This window comes from Bombina bombina, chromosome 5 (genome assembly GCF_027579735.1).
Source record: "Bombina bombina isolate aBomBom1 chromosome 5, aBomBom1.pri, whole genome shotgun sequence".
In the NCBI taxonomy this organism is placed as follows: domain Eukaryota; kingdom Metazoa; phylum Chordata; class Amphibia; order Anura; family Bombinatoridae; genus Bombina; species Bombina bombina.
Window position 1 is genome coordinate 1,053,513,789 of NC_069503.1, and position 22,413 is coordinate 1,053,536,201.

Here is a 22,413-nt window from a genome sequence, read left to right on the forward strand (position 1 = left end):
CATCACTATCTAGAAGTACAAATACATCTACTGTTAATCCTTCACAGTCTAATGTGCATGATATTCCTGTAGATATAAAAGATTATATTGCTTGATTGTTATGCCAGTAATTTGAGTGGTAAAATATTCCACCTTACACCAGAATTGACTTACTTTCGGGCAGTCTCATAAAAGATATAACAAATTGGGATTGCTGATTCTACATCTAATACACTCATTGCTAATATCCCTTTGCCATTTTGAAACCCAACAGGGGATGAAATAATCCCCATTAACACATTTTATTTGTCAATCTCAAAACGGTTTTCAAACTTAATTGTAAGATTTCATAATTAAACTCCTCTTTAAGCAGGTATGTCTGCTAGGGTTCGGCAAATGTGTTTATATTCGAATTCGAATGCTAGAACAAATGTTATTGTAGAAATTCGATTTACAAAATTGAATGTTGATAAGAACGATTATTCTTAAATATTCAATAATTGAATGCTATTTACAGTTTTCGAATTTCACTTTCGATTTTGAATGTTTATAATTAGATAGAATGTCCACAAATTTTGAATGTAACATTTGATTTAACAAATACTATTCAGAAGTTCAATAGTTCATGTGGTAGGGAATTTAGTAAATTGATACATAATAGATACAAATATATCAATTCAAATGCTTCTATTTCAAATATTGCATACTTCGAATACTACATTTAAAGAAAGCATTAAAAATACTATTACAAATATATAAATACAAATTTTTCAAATTCGAATATTGCATAATTTAAATTATTAGAAAAATTCAAATAGAATATTACATTTAATGAAAGCATTAGAAATACTTAAACGCACATTAGAATGTTGTACAAATATTCGAAATTCAAAATGAACGAACAAATGTGTTAAAATTTGTTTCATTTTTTTGAATGTTGAGAAACATTCGCCCATACCTAATGTCTACCAGTTATTTATAGCCTTCTGTATATCTATTGAGTAAGAATGTAATAAAAGATAAATATTTTAATCCTCTCTCTGTCTTCTATAATATTCTAGAAAGGATGTTTCTGCCAGAAGTTATTATGGTTTCTAATTAAAGTGTTGAAGTTTGAAAAACGCAAATTTATGAGAAACTGGATTATTATATAAAGAACTAAATTGTCCAAAAGATATTTTTTTATTTTTTTTAAAACTATACAGTTCTGAGTGGAGATAGTTTGATTAATATTCTAAAAAATGTAAAATATTGTAATAGTTACCAGCAAAAAAAGTGTTCTCCTATTTCCATATTTGAATAGAGCAATTAATTTGATAACCCAATTAAGGGGAACCTTATTAAGATTGCTGTATTTTAAATTTGGTAAACCTAAGCCTCATTTTTCTCTCAGCAGATATAATTTGGACAAATATATTATAGGTTTTTTTCCCTTGCCAAATAAAAAATCTCATTGCTTGTTCTAAAGGAAGTAAATCCTTCTTCAGTATCATTCTAGGGATCATCTGAAGTACATATAATAGTCTAGGTAAGTAAAACATTCTAATAGATTCTTCCTAAAAGTTAAATTCTCAAGGCTTTCCAACAAAACAGTTTTATTTTCCGTTCTTCCAGAAGACAGGATAGATTTAAACTATTACACTTATTATGGAAAATAAGAAATATTAATGCATACATATGTCAGGTGTTTTAACAGTCACAAATGCAAATTTAAAAATATCATTACTTTTATTAAGCCATAAGATTTACGATTTTATAAGATCCAAAATTAATGTTATATAGTCTTTAGGTTGAGTTACACAATCTTCTGGCAACCATTTTTCCTCTGTGGTCCATGTCTTTTCACATTTTGAGTGTGAGAAGAAACATCAATGTCTGTCTGACAGACTGGGATAGACAGCATCACTTTTAACATGAGGCTCTGGGATTGTTTTTTTTTAACAAGTCAAGAAACTTTCTAAGTTCTGTTATCCATTGTCAAGTAACCACTTGGTATGTGTTTTATTGTAATGTCTGGGACTTTATGAGAACTGTGGAGCCTGAACTTGGTCATTCGTCAGTTTTCTTTCATTGACATCTATAATTCTATAACCATTAGTAGTTATAGGCCTATAACCCGGTATAAAGGGCTGTTTTTCCTCCCAAATGATCTTCCTTGGGCTTCTATGTCAGTTTTGTTCATTCTAGAATTTATCCAAGACAAAATTCCCCTATTGGGGTGCACACTAGAAATCATGCTGGATTGCGCTCAAGCTCTAGAGTCATGTAGTAGAATTTTGTTTTTCATTTAGATCTATACTATTTCATTTATACATATGTACTCTTTCACATACACCTTTGACCCCTTCCCACTCCCGACACTTGTCATATATCATATCCCTTTAATTCTGCCACAAAACCATATTTTCGTTGTTAAACCTTTGTTTAATAATGTATTGAATCTTAATATAATTTGAAACCTTCCATAGTATTTTCATGTGTTTTTTTAATGTAAACTAGCAACTAATAATAGTTTACTTTAGGTCTCAAAGAGCACTACATTTTACAGGGTATAATTCACCACTAATACAAGCACAATGAATCTGCTAATAATGCATCAAGGACTAGAGGGAGGTGAGGAATAATCTTAAACTCAATACAAAATGAAGATTTATTTATTCTTTTTTAATTTATAATGAGATCAGCTAATATGGTATATGGTAATGTATCATAATGCATCATATGCAGCCCTAGGAATATATTTTTATTTCAAACTATTTATAACCATGTTTTACTTTACAAACCACTGTGTAATAATAAAATACAACCCCATTAACTACAATACATCATAATGTAAATGTTTTACAATTTTATTTACAATAATTGTATTTTTGCCAGGAAACCATAAAATTACAATTATAATATAATAAAAAATGTTTTTTTTTATTCAAATGAGATAAATCTAACAAAATAATTATTAGTCTGGTTAATTTTGTCAACATTTTAGATTTTATTTTACATCTGTTGTAGAGAAGCCAAGAGTTTTGTGCATAACATTTAGGGAAAAAAATTTAAGCAGCCTAGCACTTAACTATTTCCTTACTGAAATAGTTATAGGAGTGTATAGTTCAGTTGTAGTAATAGTTTTATGATGTAGTGTTAAAGACTTTAAAAATCTTTTTTGTTTTGTTTCTTTGCATAAAATCATAATTCTGTTTTAATATTTTTTTGTTTAAAAATGATACAATAAAATAATTCAGATAAGTCCTTCAAATCAAAACAGTTTTAGTTTGCAGAATGAAATTCATTGCATATGAAGTTTCGTCTCTAGATTTTTTTATTATCTGGAATAATAATGTGCAGTGACAGTACCATATTACATCTCACCGACTCTTAGATTCCTCTTATACACCGTACACTTGACTATACATTGTCCAATGAACTTAAAGAAATACATGATGAACCCATTTCATTGGTGGCTGAGATGCCAATAAAGATCAATATTAAATCCAACTGCCAATTTTGGCAAAGTAAGACACATCTCAGTCAAACAATTCTAGTTCTCTTACAAGGACACAGACATGATTTGAAGTGTCAAACAAACAGATGTTGGAATCCTTCAGTCTGTGTTCTTTTGAGATACATTTCCACTGTTACTAAAATATATAAACCATTGTAACTGACAATCATTGTTTTTTTTGCCATTCTGTAAGGTATTTAGTTTCTTTTGTTAAACCCTACCCTTTAACAAATCTAAAGATATGCAGTAACAGAGAGGAAAAAAACATATTTAAAGGGACATTCTAAAACACTTTATTATTGTGCATGTGATTTTTGCATTACTGACACTAGCTTATTATGTGTTTGATCCCCCTGCAAAGGTAAAGTCAAACTCAGTTGGAGCAGAATATGGATGGTCAGGAGCAGAAATTACACAATGCTGCAATTATTGTATTACAACGTCCCTTTAAGCTATTACGAGGAAAGAGTGGAAAACACCTGTGTTATTTTCTTTTTTTTTTAAGGTATTCATCTTGGAAAGTGAACATTGCTAGAACAGCACATATAAACATGTTAATAATTAGCCTATTAGTAGACTTAGAAGTGGTAGGTTCTGGTCAGTTTATACCAGATTCTTCAGATTTGTAATTTATTCTGTTTAATGAAGCTGTGCCTTAGAAGTGTTAACACCTATATTGAAAATAAATGGTTAATCTGCCAAACAAAAATTAGTCTTATTGATATCTTAAGGTTGACAAAAGCAAATTTGCTCATTTTTAAAGTGCTTCAGAGCAACACATGTATTGCTCTAATTTGTGGTTATTATTATCGATTTATTGATCGATTTCTTTTTGGCTTCTTTTCTGTTGGGCTTCATTCTTGACAACTGGGTCTGACATCTGTGTGTGTATACATTCACCTTGGCTTGATCCCCACACCAAATTCCTATACCACATACTGTACTTTGTAGATCCTATCTACTGTCTATATTCAGATGTCTAGCAGGCCTGTTCACTGATGCCTTCTTCAAGAGTCTCATTTTTATGCCACCAAGCCAAGTCTTGTAATCTTAGCCGAGAGGAACGAATGGATGATGAAAACTATAGGCTTTGGGCAAGAATGAAGATCCAGTTGCTGAGAAAAAAAAGTGAGATTGTTATTTAACTGTTGCTTAATAACAGTATTCAAACAAAATATTCTAAAATGATTAGTTTACGAGTGGTCCTGAATAAGTATTTTTACCTAGTTATTAGTCAAAGGTTCTTCAAGAAATGTACTTTTTACTTTTAACTCTAATAATATTGTTATTTAGTTAATATACATTAAAAGGGACACAGAAATTAAAAGTAAAACCAGAAAAGATAAAGAAACCATTAAACTGCAGCTACCAAAGGGACAATGTATTCTAAAAAAATATATCTTCAGAAAATGTGGTTTAACTTTAAATTAAAGGGCCATAATACCCAAATGTTTAAACACTTGAAAGTGATGCAGCATAGCTGTAAAAAGCTGACTAGAAAATATCTCCTGAACATCTCTATGTAAAAAAGAAAGATATTTTACCTCAAAAGTTCCTCAGTAGCCACCTCCCATTGTAAAGGATTTCTAAGCAGCATTTTAGTATGTCTGTCCTAGGACAGCTTAGGGGATGAGCCTCGTGAACTCTCATATTATTTCACCAATCAGGTAAAGGAAGCTTACTATGAAATCTCATGAGAGTTAAGTCAAATCTCATGAGATCACAGTAAGAGTTCATGACCTCAGCACTGCTGATGCTGATTGGCTGCTGTTCATTTCTTCATTTTTTTTTATTTTTACCTGCAGCTGGGAGCAGGTGAAGTATAACTTTTTACACAGAACTTACTCTGCTGAGCTGAGAAAACTGTCAGGTAAAATATCTTCCTTTTTTACATAGAGATGCTCAGGTGATATTTTCCTGTCAGCTTTTTACAGTTATACTGCATCAGTTTCAAGTGATTTAGCATATGAGTATTATGTCCCTTTAACAAAGCAAAATCAGTTGTGTATTTAATAATGCTCATATCATAATTTGGTAGGTAGTTATTATTAATGTTCAGTGGTTGATAGATATCATTTAGATTTAAACAGATTTTACTTCACATTTTCTTAGACAAACAAAAATTGAGGTTTAATCTCAGCTCTTTCATACACAACTTTTCTGTTAGTTGAATGTCCCTCTAATCAGGATTTCACAGGAAATACCTAAAACATTTATCACTTGATATATTTTTGATCTTGTTTTGTGTATGTGTGGTAAAGAACCATTATGCGATATATTAGTGTAAAATGAAAACTCTGCGAGGGAAAAAAACATTTATGTAGTTAATTTCACATAAATGTTATTAAAAGCATTTAAATATTAAAAGAGTTTATAGTAAAGAAAATGCATTTAGCATTTTAGGATTGGTTAAATCTCCTTGTTCCAGCATAAACCCAATAAGAATGGGAGACTTTTCTTTTTTTTTTTTTTTTCTTTAAATTAGCTTTATTATGTATTATATAAGATGGGGTTTACAATTTTGGAGACGCAGCTCCATATATTTATACATGAATAGCTTGACAATATGTAAAAAGGCTTTTTGGCTAATTAGTTTCAACAAAACATTTTTAACTTTGGACTGGTGCAACCCACGTCTGAGTAAAAACCACTTTATCTAAATATTCATATGTAGTTTTATGAGATATATAGGGGATCTCTACTGCTTACATACGTTGAATTACTAGACATTGAAGGGATTATATGGTTACTCTGTATGTTGATACTATACCTAGTGTTTTCGAGTATGGGTGTGAGGTTAGATTATATATCTTTAATATAGGATTCCCAAGTTGTCAGGATGTCTGAGTACATGTCCATTCTATCATGTTTCATATAGTATAGTTCCTCGAGGTGGATAGACTCAGATACTCTTTGTAACCACATTGCTTTTGTGGGGGGGTCCTTAGCTTTCCAATTTTTGGCTATTAAAAATTTCACACTATTAACCATAATATAGAATAATTTAAGAAAAGGTTTATGTTTTATCTTAGGAGGTTTGTTTAGTAGCCACAGCAAAGGGTCCAAGGGAAATTGGGTTTCTAAAATGTCCTCTATTTCAGTAATCACAGTCCTCCATAGATTTTGGATAACCGTGCACCACCACCACATGTGGGTCATGCCACTGTTTACATGGCCACACCGCCAGCACTTATTATTAGATCTATGATATAATCTGTGGATTTTTTGGGGTGTATAATACCACCTATGGAGAATTTTCAGATTAATTTCTAATGCTGCTGTGGAGATTGAAGTTTTTAGAGTGGATTGGACTATCTTCCTGCCCACATATAGTGGGATTGTTATTCCTATGTCTTTTTCCCAACTATCTAGGTATGGTAAGGGTTGTCCTGGGAATGGGGTGATCAGTATCCTATATATCGTCAAAACTGTGTGGCGAGTCGGTGGGCGTCGGACACATAATTGTTCGTAATTAGTCAACGGTCTGGTCATGTTTGGGGATTGTTGGTGGAGTGTGATAAAGCTGTGGATGCGCCTATATGTGAACCAGTTAGTAAGGCAGGAAAAACCTTGCTCAATTAAGTTGATTTGTGATTTAATCTGTTCATTTTGTATGAGCCAGTGTATTGGGAAGTCTTTAATGTGAGAAGGGTAACAGTGTCTCTCTATGCTTGGGCCTAGGTCAAATTCACCATTTTCCACTAAGGATGTAAGCGGGGAGGGTCTAGAAGTGAGATTTGGGAAATATATCATTATTTTGCTCCACATCGTGTATGTTTCTGATATAATTGGAGTAGTATGTGGTAGTTTAAATTTAAATGATGGAAATGTCCAGCAGTATCTACTAAGATTTGTTGTGTAAGTTATTCCATGTTCCATGTCAACCCACCGTTTAAATGTTCTATGTATATTCCAGTCAACTATTCTTTGTAAGAATATTGCGTATCTGTAATATGTTAGGTTAGGTATGCCTAGTCCTCCTTGTGTTTTGGGTAAGGACATAAGTTGTTTGTTAATTCTAGGGTGTTTCCTGTGCCAAGTGAAGTCGCTGAGCGCTCGTTGAAGTAAATTTAGATATTTTTCTGGCAGAGGAATTGGTAACGTTTGGAGAATATATAAGATTCTAGGAAATATATTCATTTTTATCAGGTTAATACGCCCTAACCAAGATAGGTTTTTGGATCTCCAACTCGATAGGTCTCTTATAATCTCTTTTTTGATTTTTACATAGTTGAGATCGTATATTGTCTCTATAGATGTGGCTAGAGCGATTCCTAAATATCTAAGGGAACGAGTATTCCATTTGAATGGGGTAAGGGTCTCAGCTATCTTCTTTTTTTGAGAATCTAGTGTTATATTAAGAATTTCTGATTTGGGGATGTTGATTAGGAAGTTCGATTGGGTGTGAAAGTTGTCAAATTCTTGTATTAACAAGGATAGGGATGTTTCTGGGTTTGTTAGCGTAAATAGGATGTAATCTGCAAACAGAGAGATAACATATTTTTGATCACCTATGGTGATTCCCTCAATCCCAGGGTGGGATCTAATTCTAACCGCTAAAGTCTCTATTACGCAGGCGAATAATAAAGGAGATAATGGGCACCCCTGCCTCGTTCCATTAGATATCTTGAATGAGTCGGACAGGGTGCCATTTATTAGTATTTTTGCACTTGGGTGAGTGTATAAAGAAAATATCTTTTGCATTATGCCTTCCCCAAATCCAAATGCTTGTAGGGTCAGCTGTAGGAAGTCCCATGCTATCCGGTCGAAGGCCTTTTCGGCATCGACCGAGAGCATGATTAGTGGGAGTTTCTGATTTTGTGCAAAAAAGATTGTATTAAGAGCCCTTACTGTGTTATCTTTTGCTTCTCTCCCTATCACAAACCCCACTTGATCGGGATGTATAAGGTCTGGTAGTAAGCCATTAAGTCTGTTTGCCAATAATTTAGAATATATCTTGGTGTCAGAGTTTAGAAGAGAAATTGGCCGGTAACTCGCAGTTAAGTCAGGGGATTTATTCGGTTTCAGTAAAGTGGTAATGTGGGCTTCTAGTGCTGAGTCCGGGAAGGGGTGAGCAAGATCTATTGAATTAAAATAATGCAAGAGGTGTAATGCTAGCTGTTCTGCGAATACAGAGTAGTATTTGTATGTGAAGCCGTCTGGGCCTGGCGATTTGTTGTTAGGGAGATTTTTAATCACAAATTGTAGTTCTTTTAGTGAGAAGGGTTGATCTAATGCTTCTTTTTGCACTTGGGTCAGTTTGGGAAGACTCAAATTGGCAAGATATTCCGTTATCATTGTATGGTGGGAGGTGACGTCCGAAGTCGGACTGGGGAGTAGTTTAGGTAAGTTATACAATTTTTGATAATAGTTCCTAAATGACTCCGCTATGGCCTGTGTTGATCTATGAGACTTATCTTTGTCGTCTTTTATGTGGAGGATGTAATTGGAGGTGGATTTTTTCTTTTTTATATATCTAGCCATAGAGCGTCCTGGTTTGTTTTGGTCCATGTAGGAGTGCTGTCTAGACAGGAAGGCGTATCTAGTCTGTTCTTTATTAAGGATAGAGGCTAGATTAAAACGTTTAGCTTGAAGAGTTTGTAGTGTGGTGTCATCTTTAGTGTTTTTTTTTTATGGATTTCTTCAAGTTGTGTTATTTCTTTAATGAGGGTGGTAATTGCTTCCCTTTTTTGCTTATTAAGATGGGCTTTATGAGCTATGAGCTCTCCTCTTATAGTGCATTTATGTGCTTCCCAGTTGTTCTGTGGGGAGGTGTCTGTATGTTTGTTATGAAGGAAGAATTCATCTATACGAGTTTGAAGTTTTGTGGTAATGGAAGGGTCAGATAACAGGCTATCGTCTAATTTCCAAATATATTGTTTCAGGGGTTTGGAAGGCCAGTTGAAAGCACATTGTACTCCCGCATGATCTGACCACGTTATTGGGGAGATCTGTGCTGATCTGGCCAAGCTCATACTGGTGATGTCAGTGAATATATAATCAATTCTCTTATATGCCTTGTGAGGGAAGGAATAGAACGTGTAGTCTACAGAATCTGGGTGTAGGGTTCTCCACACGTCTACACAGCAAAGTTGTTTTAGAATATTATTGGACTTCTTTATGCTTGATTTAGCGTTAGAGGAGGTATGTGAGGAGCTATCTAAGAGTGGGTTGAGGGTCAGGTTGAAGTCTCCTCCTATCAACAGCATGCCTTTTTGATGTTCTGTTATGATGTTTGATACTTTTTTGAGGAATGAATGCTGCTTTGTGTGCGGAGCGTATAGTGAGACTATTGTAATAGGAAGGCCGTAAAGCAGTCCAGTGACTAGGATATATCGTCCCTCCCTGTCCCTATGTACTGATATCTATTGGAATGGTATCCCTGCTTTTATTAGGATCCCCACTCCTTGGATTTTGTTTCTGGGGGTGAGAGGCGAAGTAGCTTTTACCAAATTTAAAATGAAATGTTTTGGGTTCTTTCCCCTTTAAAAAATGGGTCTCTTGGAGCAATATGATGTCTCCCTTCTTGTGTTTAAAATCTGTGAGTGCTGTTGTCCTTTTTCTGGGGGAGTTAAGTCCCTTTGAGTTGATAGAGATAAAGTTTATAGATCTAGTGTCGATTACTTTACGTGTCTGTAGAGCCATGAGAGAAGTGGGTTAGTGGAATAGGAAGTAATCTGAGAGACGTAGTGAGAAGTGGTTGTGGGAAAAGGTCTTGATAAATGTGGTGTGTGGGTGCCCAGTCCAGAACAATCTTAGAACATAACAACTTAAACCAAAACATTAAATAGCATGTGGAGTTATAAAACATTACTAAGTAGAATAACAATAACACTTGAAAGTGAACAGAAGAACTGAACAATAAAAACAATAAAAACAATAATAACAGCATCTTCCCTTTAAGAAAGATGAGAAGAGGAATGGCCACTCCTCCTCATCAGCCAGGTCTCAGAAAAGACCTTGGGCCATGGTCGCTTATATATGTTACCCTGAGGGGTTGTTTAGTTTTTAGGATGGTAAATGTCCTACTTGAAATAAGGAAAAGGAGGTAGGATAAAACTAGTAGGACATGTTTCATTTCACCTATCAAGTAATGTTACCACCTATTTGTGAGGTCTCGCCTGGATAGGGGCATTGAAAGCTTTGCATTAACATTTTCTGATTAATGGGAGAAGATTATACCCTCCTCAACATAACAATGTATACTATTATAATATAATTATCCGTATAAAAACAAAGTAAACAAGGAACATTTATAATCTAATCACAAGTTAGTAGTCTTCTTTTCTGAGAGGGGAGTCAGTACACTTCACAGCATAACAGTATATACTATATATAACTATCTGTAGAAAAACAAAATAAACAGGGAACATTTATTGTCTATTCACATGTTAATAGACTTCTCTCTGAGAGGGGAATTAACTCGAAGGAGCAGATAAGTATCACTATTCAGGCATTTTGTAGAGATGAGGAAAATAAAACCATAGTATAAGACAGTACTTATCTGAAGAAGAGCTGATGATGCATATGGAATATGTGTAGAGTCTCAAGGAGGGATGTTCTGATGATTAGGAGAAGGCCTGTTTTTGGCTTTTTTAGACACAGTGGACCAGTTAGAAGGCATTCCTATGGATTTTTTACCCTTGAAACGATCCGGAGGGGGGTCCTCTGTGTCTGAGTGTGAGGATGGGTCGACAAGTTTAATGCCTAAAGCTTGTGAGAGAGTGTCCAAGTCCGAAGACTCTCTGTACACTAACATTTTGCCAGCGTGTGGAATCAGAAGGCGAAAAGGGAATCCCCATCGATATTTGATATGGTGTTCTTGGAGGGCTGTGGTTAGGAATTTCAAGGCTTTTCACTTTTCAATGGTTGTTGGACATAAATCTTGGTATATTTGAATTTCTTTGTCTTGAAACGTTATGGGATGGGTGTTTCTGGCCGCAGCCCAAATAGTTTCTTTGTCCTTGAAATGGAGTAGTCTGATGACAACATCTCTCGGTGGGGCAGAGGGGTTAGGGCGAGGTCTTAGTGCCCTATGGGCTCTTTCAATAGCTGTGTCAGTGAAGGAGGTAGATTTTGTGAGATGATTGAAAAACCTTGTTAAATAGGAGTGGAGGTCTTCGGTAGGTATGTCTTCAGGGATTCCACGAATCCTTAGGTTGTTCCTCCTACTCCTATTCTCCAGGTCCTCCACTTTCTCTTGTAGTGTATGGATCATGGAGGCCTGCTGCGACAGGCCAGTTTCTGTTGTGCCCAGCATGGTATTGATAACTTCTTGGGTCCCCTCTAGGTCGTCTAATCTTGCGCCCAGAGTACCAATTTCTCTTTTAACAGTGGATATTTCTGATTGTATGAAGGATTTGAGGTCCGCTATATCGGACTTGGAGGGTAGTTTATCAATAGTAGCTTGTAATATTGTGAGTTGTTGTTGTGTAACAGAGAGACCTGCTATTTGATCCGGTGGAGGGGGAGAAGCAGGCTGTGAAATGTCTTTTAATAATGAGGATGCATCTGTTTTAGATTGGTCTGATGGAGAAAAATAAGCAGACATAGATGTAGCCTGGGCTGAAGTTTTCCCAATCTTGTCAGGCTTTGCAGGCCTTCTAGACGCCATGATGTTATATAGATGAGCAGTGTTAAAGCTGGGTTGAAATAAGCAGTATGATTGAGAGTCTCAGTCTGTGTTAGTATATATCTTAACTGACTCCAGGTTTATATCACCCCTGCTGTAGGGATTACTTGATCTGGTAATACTATGGTTGCTCTGATATTTCTTGCAGGCCGTTATATATATCTATATGTTAGTGTATTCCCTCTATGAGATATTATGGGGTATAAGATTGAAGATTCACATTCATTTTAGTAGGCTGTGGTTGTGCGTACCGCTCCAGCTTACAGCCTTTACAGGATGAGTTAGTGTCTCGTGTCTTAGGCCGCAGACAGGGTATAGGCAGGTCAAAATGGCGACCGGGACTTCACCGCATGGGGAATCCTCCTTCCTGCACACTACCACTCGGTGTTGCCGTGATGGTGAGTATAGCTACCCGCTGATAGAGCTCAATAAATATGCGGCTGATTCTGCATGCTGCAAGTGGGTTGATTTGTGCCGCGTCGCGGGATCTTATGGCTCCGCGATCCGGATCGCGGTCTCAGATTCAGCTAAAATGCTCGCAAATTTGGAAACTTCTTAGTGAGTTAAGGCTTCTAAGGCATAGTATCGCCACTTTTTAACTCAGGTAGGGCTTCTTATACCGGCCGATGAGGAAGAGTAGCCCCGGAGCTCACACGCTATGCGGCCATGTTCCTGCACGGCCAGGCTCCGCCTCCGAGACTTTTATTTTCTTAATATAATGTTTTAAGTAGAATATATGAACATAGCCTACTATTTTAAATACACTTTATAATCATTTTCCATCTAACAGAGCACCTTTTAGAATATATTATTACTTTTGTTGTTTGCAAAAAGATTTAAAATAAAATATAATACATATTTTAGTTTAAAATCCCTTATTTCTAACAAAACAGGAGGTAACAGTCATTTTTTATCATAAACTATTAAAGCCAGAAGATCAGTTTTGTGCAGTTTTGTGCCAGTAGAGCTTTATGGGCCAATTTAACAAGGGCTAAATGGCCATGAATGTAACTGTTTACGCGCGAGCCTTCAGGCTCGCCGGAAACAGGAGTTAAGAAGCAGCTGTCTTAAGACCGCTGCTCCTTAACATGTCCGCCTGCTCTGAGACGGCAGACATCAATACGCCCAATCGCATACGGTCGGGTTGATTGACACCCCCTGCTAGCGGCCGATTGGCCGCGAATCTGCAGGGGGCAGCATTGCACAAGCAGTTCACTAGAACTGCTTGTGCAATGATAAATGCCAACAACGTATGCCGTCGGCATTTATCGATGTGTGGTGGACAGGATCAGCTACAGTGCACCATGTCCGCTCGCACTTTGTTAAATTGGCCCCTTTGGCTCCAAAGAAAAATGTAATCCACAAAGCTGAAAACCATATGCATTTTAAAAGGTAGAGAATGAGGTAAATACTTCATGCAGTAAGTAACAATCAGCTAGATTACGAGTTATGCGTTACGGTGCGCAAGGCTTTTTTTTACGTTTTGTGCATGGCTTTTAATGCTGAAAAATTGGTCATTACACTGGAATGGCCAGGAACGCATATTACGAGTCATGTCGGTATAGCTATACCGCAAGCATTTTAGCCTGTAACTCAACGTCCATTCCGCACTCAAAAAATGAAGTTTTTGTGTGGGATTTTAATAGCACCGGTATTACAGGTTGTGCGGTCCGGCTAAAATGCTTGCGTTACAGCCTATACCGACATGATTAATACCCCCATCTGAGAGCAGTAGTTATAGATTTTGTGGAAAAAAAATGTTTCACAAAATGTATAACTAAACTGTTACAAAGAACACCCATAAACTACCTATAAACCCCTAAACAGCCACCCCCCGCATCACAAACACTATTTAAAACTTAATAAATACAAAAATATTAACAATTAAAAACTTAAATTACAAATTTAAAAAACCTAACACTACAAAAAAAATTAAAAAATCTAAAATTAAAAAAAATAATAAACACTAAATTGCGAAAAATAAAAAACATTCGCCGAGATTTAGAGTTCTGCGTTAGCCGTCAAAAGCAGCGTTAAGGGGTCCTAACGCTGCTTTTTACCGCCCGCTGGTATTTAGAGTCAGGCAGGAAAGGGTCTAACGCTCACTTCCAAGCCGCAACTTTTCCATACCTCAGATCCCCTTACGCCAATTGCGTATCCTATCTTTTCAATGGGATCTTCCTAACGCTGGTATTTAGAGTCTTGGCTGAAGTGAGCGTTAGAACTCTACCGAGCGTTAGAACTCTACCGACAAGACTCCAGCCGCAGAAAAAAGTCAGTAGTTAAGAGCTTTATGGGCTAACACCGGTTTATAAAGCTCTTAACTACTGTGCTCTAAAGTACACTAACACCCATAAACTACCTATGTACCCCTAAACCAAGGCCCCCCCACATCGCCGCCACTCTAATAAATTTTTTTAACCCCTAATCTGCCGACCGCACACCGCCGCCACATACATTATCCCTATGTACCCCTAATCTGCTGCCCCTAACATCGCCGACACCTACATAATATTTATTAACCCCTAATCTGACCCCCCAACGTCGCCGCTAACTTACCTACACTTATTAACCCCTAATCTGCCGACCGGACCTCGCCGCTACTCTAATAAATGCATTAACCCCTAAACCGCCGCACTCCCGCCTCGCAACCCCTATAATAAATTTTAATAACCCCTAATCTGCCCTCCCTAACATCTTTGACACCTAACTTCAAGTATTAACTCCTAATCTGCCGACCGGACCTCGCCGCTACTCTAATAAATGGATTAACCCCTAAAGCTAAGTCTAACCCTAACACTAACACCCCCCTAAGTTAAATATAATTTAAATCTAACGAAATAAAGTAAATCTTATTAAATAAATTATTACTATTTAAAGCTAAATACTTACCTGTAAAATAAATCCTAATATAGCTACAATATAACGAATAATTATATTGTAGCTATTTTACAATTTATATTTATTTTACAGGCAACTTTGTATTTATTTTAACTAGGTACAATAGCTATTAAATAGTTATTAACTATTTAATAGCTACCTAGTTAAAATAATCACAAAATTACCTGTAACATAAATCCTAACCTAAGTTACAATTAAACCTAACACTACACTATCAATAAATAAATTAACTAAACTACCTACAATTACCTACAATTAAATCAACTAATCTAAATTACAAAAACAAACACTAAATTACAAAAAATAAAAAAAGGTTACAAGAATTTTAAACTAATTACACCTACTCTAAGCCCCCTAAAAAATAACAAAGCCCCCCAAAATAAAAAAATGCCCTACCCTATTCTAAAATAAAAAGTTAACAGCACTATTACCTTACCAGCCCTTAAAAGGGCTTTTTGTGGGGCATGCCCCAAAGAAATCAGCTCTTTTGCCTGTAAAAAAAACATACAATACCCCCCCCAACATTACAACCCACCACTCACATACCCCTAATCTAACCCAAACCCCCCTTAAAAAACCTAACACTAAGCCCCTGAAGATCTCCCTACCTTGTATTCACCCAGCCAGGTATCACCGATCCGTCCAGAAAAGGGTCCGAAGTCTTCATCCTACCCGGCAAGAAGAGGTCCTCCAGAGGGTCCGAAGTCTTCATCCTATCCGGCAAGAAGAGGTCCTCCAGAGAGTCCAACATCGTCATCCAGGCGGCATCTTCTATCTTCTTCCATACGGAGCGGGTCCATCTTGAAGCAGCCAATGCGGAGCCATCCTTCCTCACCGATGGACTAACGACGAATGAAGGTTCCTTTAAATGACATCATCCAAGATGGCGTCCCTCAAATTCCGATTGGCTGATAGCCAATCGGAATTAAGGTAGGAGAAATCTGATTGACTGATTGAATCAGCAAATCAGATTCAAGTTCAATCGGATTGGCTGATCCAATCAGCCAATCAGATTGAGCTTGCATTCTATTGGCTGATCGGAACAGCCAATAGAATGTGAGTTCAATCAGATTGGCTGATCCAATCAGCCAATCAGATTGAACTTGAATCTGATTGGCTGATTCAATCAGCCAATCAGATTTTTCCTACCTTAATTCCGATTGGCTGATAGAATCCTATCAGCCAATCGGAATTTGAGGGACGCCATCTTGGATGACGTCATTTAAAGGAACCTTCATTCGTCGTTAGTCCGTCGGTGAGGAAGGATGGCTTCGCGTCGGCTGCTTCAAGATGGACCCGCTCTGCTCCAGATGGAAGAAGATAGAAGATGCCGCCTGGATGAAGACTTTGGACCCTCTGGAGGACCTCTTCTTGCCGGATAGGATGAAGACTTTGGACCCTCTGGAGGACCTCTTCTTGCCGGATAGGATGAAGACTTCGGACCCTCTTCTGGACGGATCGGTGATACCCGGCTGGGTGAATACAAGGTAGGGAGATCTTCAGGGGCTTAGTGTTAGGTTTTTTAAAGGGGGTTTGGGTTAGATTAGGGGTATGTGGGGTGGGTGGTTGTAATGTTGGGAGGGGTATTGTATGTTTTTTTACAGGCAAAAGAGCTGATTTCTTTGGGGCATGCCCCGCAAAAAGCCCTTTTAAGGGCTGGTAAGGTAATAGAGCAGTTAACTTTTTATTTTAGAATAGGATAGGGCATTTTTTTATTTTGGGGGCTTTGTTATTTTTTAGGGGGCTTAGAGTAGGTGTAATTTTTTATTTTTTGTAATTTAGTGTGTTTTTTTGTAAATTAGTTTAGATGATTTAATTGTAGGTAATTGTAGGTAGTTTAGTTAATTTATTTATTGATAGTGTAGTGTTAGGTTTAATTGTAACTTAGGTTAGGATTTATTTTTTTAGGTAATTTTGTGATTATTTTAACTAGGTAGCTACTAAATAGTTAATAACTATTTAATAGCTATTGTACCTAGTTAAAATAAATACAAAGTTGCCTGTAAAATAAATATAAATCCTAAAATAGCTACAATATAATTATTCGTTATATTGTAGCTATATTAGGATTTATTTTACAGGTAAGTATTTAGCTTTAAATAGGAATACTTTAGTTAATAAGATTTAATTTATTTCGTTAGATTTAAATTATATTTAACTTAGGGGGGGTGTTAGTGTTAGACTTAGCTTTAGGGGTTAATACATTTATTAGAGTAGCGGCGAGGTCCGGTCGGCAGATTAGGGGTTAATACTTGAAGTTAGGTGTCAAAGATGTTAGGGAGGGCAGATTAGGGGTTAATAAAATTTATTATAGGGGTTGCGAGACGGGAGTGCGGCGGTTTAGGAGTTAATAAATTTATTATAGTGGTGGCGAGATCCGGTCGGCAGATTAGGGGTTAATAAGTGTAGGTAAGGTCGCGGCGACATTGGGGGGGCAGATTAGGGGTTAATAAATATAATATAGGGGTCGACGGTGTTAGGGGCAGCAGATTAGGGGTTCATAGGGATAACGAAGGTTGCGGCGGTGTCCGGAGCGGAAGATTAGGGGTTAATAATAATATGCAGGGGTCAGCAATAGTGGGGGCGGCAGATTAGGGGTTAATAAGTGTAAGGTTAGGGGTGTTTAGACTCAGGGTTAATGTTAGGGTGTTAGGTGCAGACTTAGAAAGTGTTTCCCCATAGGAAACAATGGGGCTGCGTTAGGAGCTGAACACTGCTTTTTTGCAGGTGTTAGGTTTTTTTCAGCTCAAACTGCCCCATTGTTTTCTATGGGGGAATCGTGCACGAGCACGTTTTTCAAGCTGGCCGCTACCGTAAGCAACGCTGGTATTTAGAGTTGAAGTGGCGGTAAATATGCCTGTACGCTCCCTTTTTGGAGCCTAACGCAGCCCTTCAGACAACTCTAAATACCAGCGTTATTTAAAAGGTGCGGGGGAAAAAAAAAACGCGTAGCTAAAGCACCCCTTTGGCCGCAAAACTCTAAAGCTAGGTGATTAAGCTTACAAAAAATAATAAACAAAATTATCAAAAATAAAAACATGTAAACCTAATCTAATAGCCCAATAAAAATAAAAACACCCCCTAACCTACAATAAACTACAAATAGCCCTTAAAAGGGCCTTTTCTAGGGCATTGCCCTAAGTTAAACAGCTCTTTTACCTGTAAAAAAAAATACAAAAGTCCCCCCAACAGTAAAACCCACCACCCAACCAACCCCCCAAAATAAAAAAAAATCTAACTCTAAAAAATCCTAAGCAACCCATTGCCCCAAAAGATGCATTTGTATGGGCATTGCCCCTAAAAGGGCATTCAGCTCTTTTGCAAGTGCCCATCCCTAATAAAAAATAAAAAAAATAACACTAACCCCATAAAATCTACTCATTGTTCCTGAAGTCCGGACATCCATCTTCACCCAGGCAGCGAGAAGTTTTTATCCAGGCGGCGACACCTTCATCCATCTCGGAGACGTCTTCTATCTTCATCCCGGTGGCGCGGAGCTATCCTGGAAGACATCTTGCGCGGAGCATCCTCTTCATATGGTCACCGCCGTACACTGAAGTTGAATGCAAGGTAGCCGTTTCAAAATGGCGTACCTTGCATTTCTATTGGTTGATTTGATTCTTCAAATTCAAATCAGCCAATAGGATAAGAGCTTCTGAAATCCTATTAGCTGTTCAAAACAGCCAATAGGATAAGAGCTACTGAAATCCTATTGGCTGAGTTAATTTAGGATTTTTTTTATTTCACAGGTAAGTTTTTATTTATTGTAAGATAGTTATATTGTAATTTTAATTTAAAGTTAGGGGTGTGTTAGGTTTAGGGGTTAATAGTTTGATTTAGTGTTTTGAGATGTGGGGGGCTGGCGGTTTAGGGGTTAATAGGTTTATTTAGTGGCGGCGATGTGGGGTGCCGGAGGTTTAGGGGTTAATAGGTTTATTTAGTAGCGGCGATATGGGAGGCTGTAGGTTTAGGGGCTAATCATTTTATTTAGTGGCGGCGATGTCGGGGAGCAGCAGATTAGGGGTTTATTGCTTTTATTAGTGGCGACGATGGTGGGAGCGGGGGGGATTAGGGGTTAATAACTTTATTTAGGTGATGTCGGAGGGGGCGGATTAGGGTTGTTTAGACTTGGGGTTTATGTTAGGGTGTTAGGTTTAAACGTACCTTTTTTTCCCCCATAGACATAAATGGAGTTGAGTTACGGAGATTTTTCATTCCGCACTTCAGGTGTTCGTTTTTTTCTAACACTCTCTCCCCATTGATGTCTATGGGGGAAAGCGTGCACGAGCACGTCAAATCAGCCCTTGGATTTTGTGCGGTATGGAGTTTAGCGCACCATATTGCACAGCACAAGGAGGCTTTTCAGTAACTCGTAATGGCAGCGCTATGGAGAGTGAAATAATGCAACTTTTTTGGCGTTAGTTTCGCACCCTGTTTAGCGCAATACTCGTAATCTAGGCGAATTATTTTTCCATTGGAGCTTGTCCATCTTATTTAAAAAACATTTGAGTAGAGTACATTTCAAATAAATGGCTACTGGATTTTATTTCACATGGTTATTAATTATAATTCAAAAACATTACCACAGTCACCACTCCCAGTAAAAACATAATCTTCCAAAACATGGATACATTTCTAAAGTAGTACAGGAAGGTTTAGTATCCAAGACCTTTATCCACTTTCTTATGATTAAAAAAAAGTTTACAACTGAGTTCCTTTTAACTGTCATGAAATATATGGATTGCTGGTTTCTATAGGCCTCGTGGACACCTAGTTCCATAGACAAGTCCAATATTTGTGATTTGCATTAGGCACCCAGCATTACCAGTTTTTGGATGTTCCACCAGGAATCTACTTGTGACTAACTCAGAGTATATACACAGACATAAAAAGTCTTACATTTGTTTGCAGTATCATATCTCAATAATAAATAGAGAAAAGTTTACAGGTATGGCATCCCTTCCAAAGGAGAAGATGCAGGACAAACATAAATCTGTTGCCATATAGTTTCCTTTCAGTCAGAGCTTAGGCAAAGATATTGGGATACCCAGCATCAACAATCTACCTGTTAAAGTAGGGGTGTTGAAACAGACAGGGCCCCCACTAGAAATTTTGGGGCCCTTGACTCAACCATTGATCAGGCCCCCCCCCCCTCCTTTGACATGTGCAATTTTTGACCAAGTGACTAAAATGTATATGCACTTTATTCTTAATTGTCTATTTAAACTTGGAAATGTTGTAAAGGTAGTAACATACACACACACACAGACACACTCATACACTGAAACACACAAACACACTCACACATAAGGATTCACATATTGACACTCTAGCAGACACGCAAAGAAACACACTCAGACACAGAAACCCAAACAGACACTTAGCACTTGTTTACATTGACCTGACAAGTAATGAGGTAAACAACAGTTTTGTAAAAAAAAAGGAGATTTAGAAAACAAAATATGGAGTTCTGATTATCTTTTTGTAAAGGAAGATGACAACTAAATTATGACAACAGCATGCAGTGGCTGAAGGAAGGGCCCTGAACTGCCTAAACAATAATTCAAAGGTTAAATGGTGGATTGGTGACTTCCGGAAAGGTCTCATTAGTCTCAAAGTCTGTAGAAAGATGTGAATAATTAGTAGTAAGGTCAAAATGTCCTAAAAAGGAACAGACAATGGACACACACACACACAAACTCAAACTTGCACATACACCCAAGGAAACACCGACAGAGACAGCGTCAGAAAACACACAAAGACATATACACACATACACACACAGAGACACCCACAGAAAACACAAAGACATACACACACACAGAGAGACAACCACATGAAAAACACAGAAAGACATACATACACACACACACCCTCACTGAGACATCCACAGAAAACACACAAAGACATACACACCCTCACAGAGACACCCACAGAAAACACAGACATACATACATACATAAACACAAACACCCTCAAAGAAACACCCATAGAAAAAGCTCAAAGACATATGCACACACCCTCAGACATCCACAGAAAATGCAAAAAGACATACACACGGTAACACCCACCCTCACAGAGAGACCCACAGATAAAAAATACATACACATAGAGACACAAACCAAAGCACAAAGACATAAACACATACACCCACAGAAACACTCACAGGAGGAAACATTATGCACCTTGCATCCCCTAAATCAACAGTGTGTGACATGCATGATAAAAAAAAAGCAAAATTAAGAGATCACTTTTTAAAGAATCATATTTGTAAATGTGCAAACAAAAATAATTCTGTGAATTCAAAATTGTACATTAATGAGCTGGGTAGATGGCTAGATGAAGAAAAGTACCTTTAAAAGGTTAACATATGTTTGTTTGTTTTTTTCCCATTTTCCCCAACCAAGAGCACCACTTCAAATATAGTGTACACATTTTCCCATCTGTCAGTTGTACTTATGGATTTTGAAAATGCTGTACTCTATATGGTCTTGGTGGGACCATAAGCTGTGGTACTCATACCATTAGATCTGGTTAAATGCAGGATTTAGGCTTGTTGGTATGTATTTCAAAACTAAGTCAGCTGTAGTGTAAACTGAACAGTTTTAAGTTAACCTGTCTCATTTCAAACACTGAGCAATCTTAGTCTGAGAGTATAAAATTTTATGCAGATGTAAAAATCTTAGATAAAATGCCTCCTTGCATCTGGAAAGTCCTTGCATAAAGGGGCAGTAAACTCGAATGTAATATATATATATATATATATATATATATATATATATATATATATATATATATATATAAAATGCATATCTGCCAAAAGGACATCTACCATTTGTGTATTGAGGAGGAAACATTTCTGCATGGTTTTAAATATAGAATTTCTACAGCATTGTCAAATAATCATAAATACACTGCTGCTAAAAAAAATGCGTTTTTATGGACCCCCCTAGCCCCACCATACAACTACTACCACACTGAAGTTATAATCCAAAATTGCACAAAGAAATAAAAAACATTTGCTAAGTAAGTCCTACCTCCTCTTCAAATGAAAGTGATCTGTCGTCTGACTCAGGCACACATTGTACAAAGTGCCAAGTCTGTCTCACACTGAGCATAGTGGTTTAGTGCACACTAAGAAATCCTCTCAAATGCTAATACTTTACTCCTTGTAATAACATTTCCCATGCTCAATTAGCACTCTGCTATAGTACCCACTGGTGGCTGCCAAAATTTAAAAAATTTGGGTCCCTGACAGGAGTCACCCCTGCCACCCCTGATGGCGGCCCTGGAAAACAGACAAATAAAGTCATTCTCTCAAAGAGGATTCTCTTTGAATGATGGCTTCAGACTCATAATCTCTGCGGAGGTCTTCCCTTTATGGACCCCTTTTGGATTCAGA

The 22,413-nt window shown here is 37.1% G+C and overlaps 1 protein-coding gene across 1 annotated transcript in view; it reads right to left on the reverse strand.

Annotated features, from left to right (window-relative positions):
- Window positions 1-2,812: 2,812 nt before the first annotated feature.
- The window catches only part of SNTB1 (syntrophin beta 1), a 420,644-nt gene continuing 401,043 nt past the window's right edge, over window positions 2,813-22,413 (reverse strand). Inside the window, 1 exon segment of the mRNA XM_053715327.1 lies at window positions 2,813-4,593. Coding sequence (XP_053571302.1) covers window positions 4,501-4,593 — 93 coding nt within the window. The 3' untranslated portion in view covers window positions 2,813-4,500.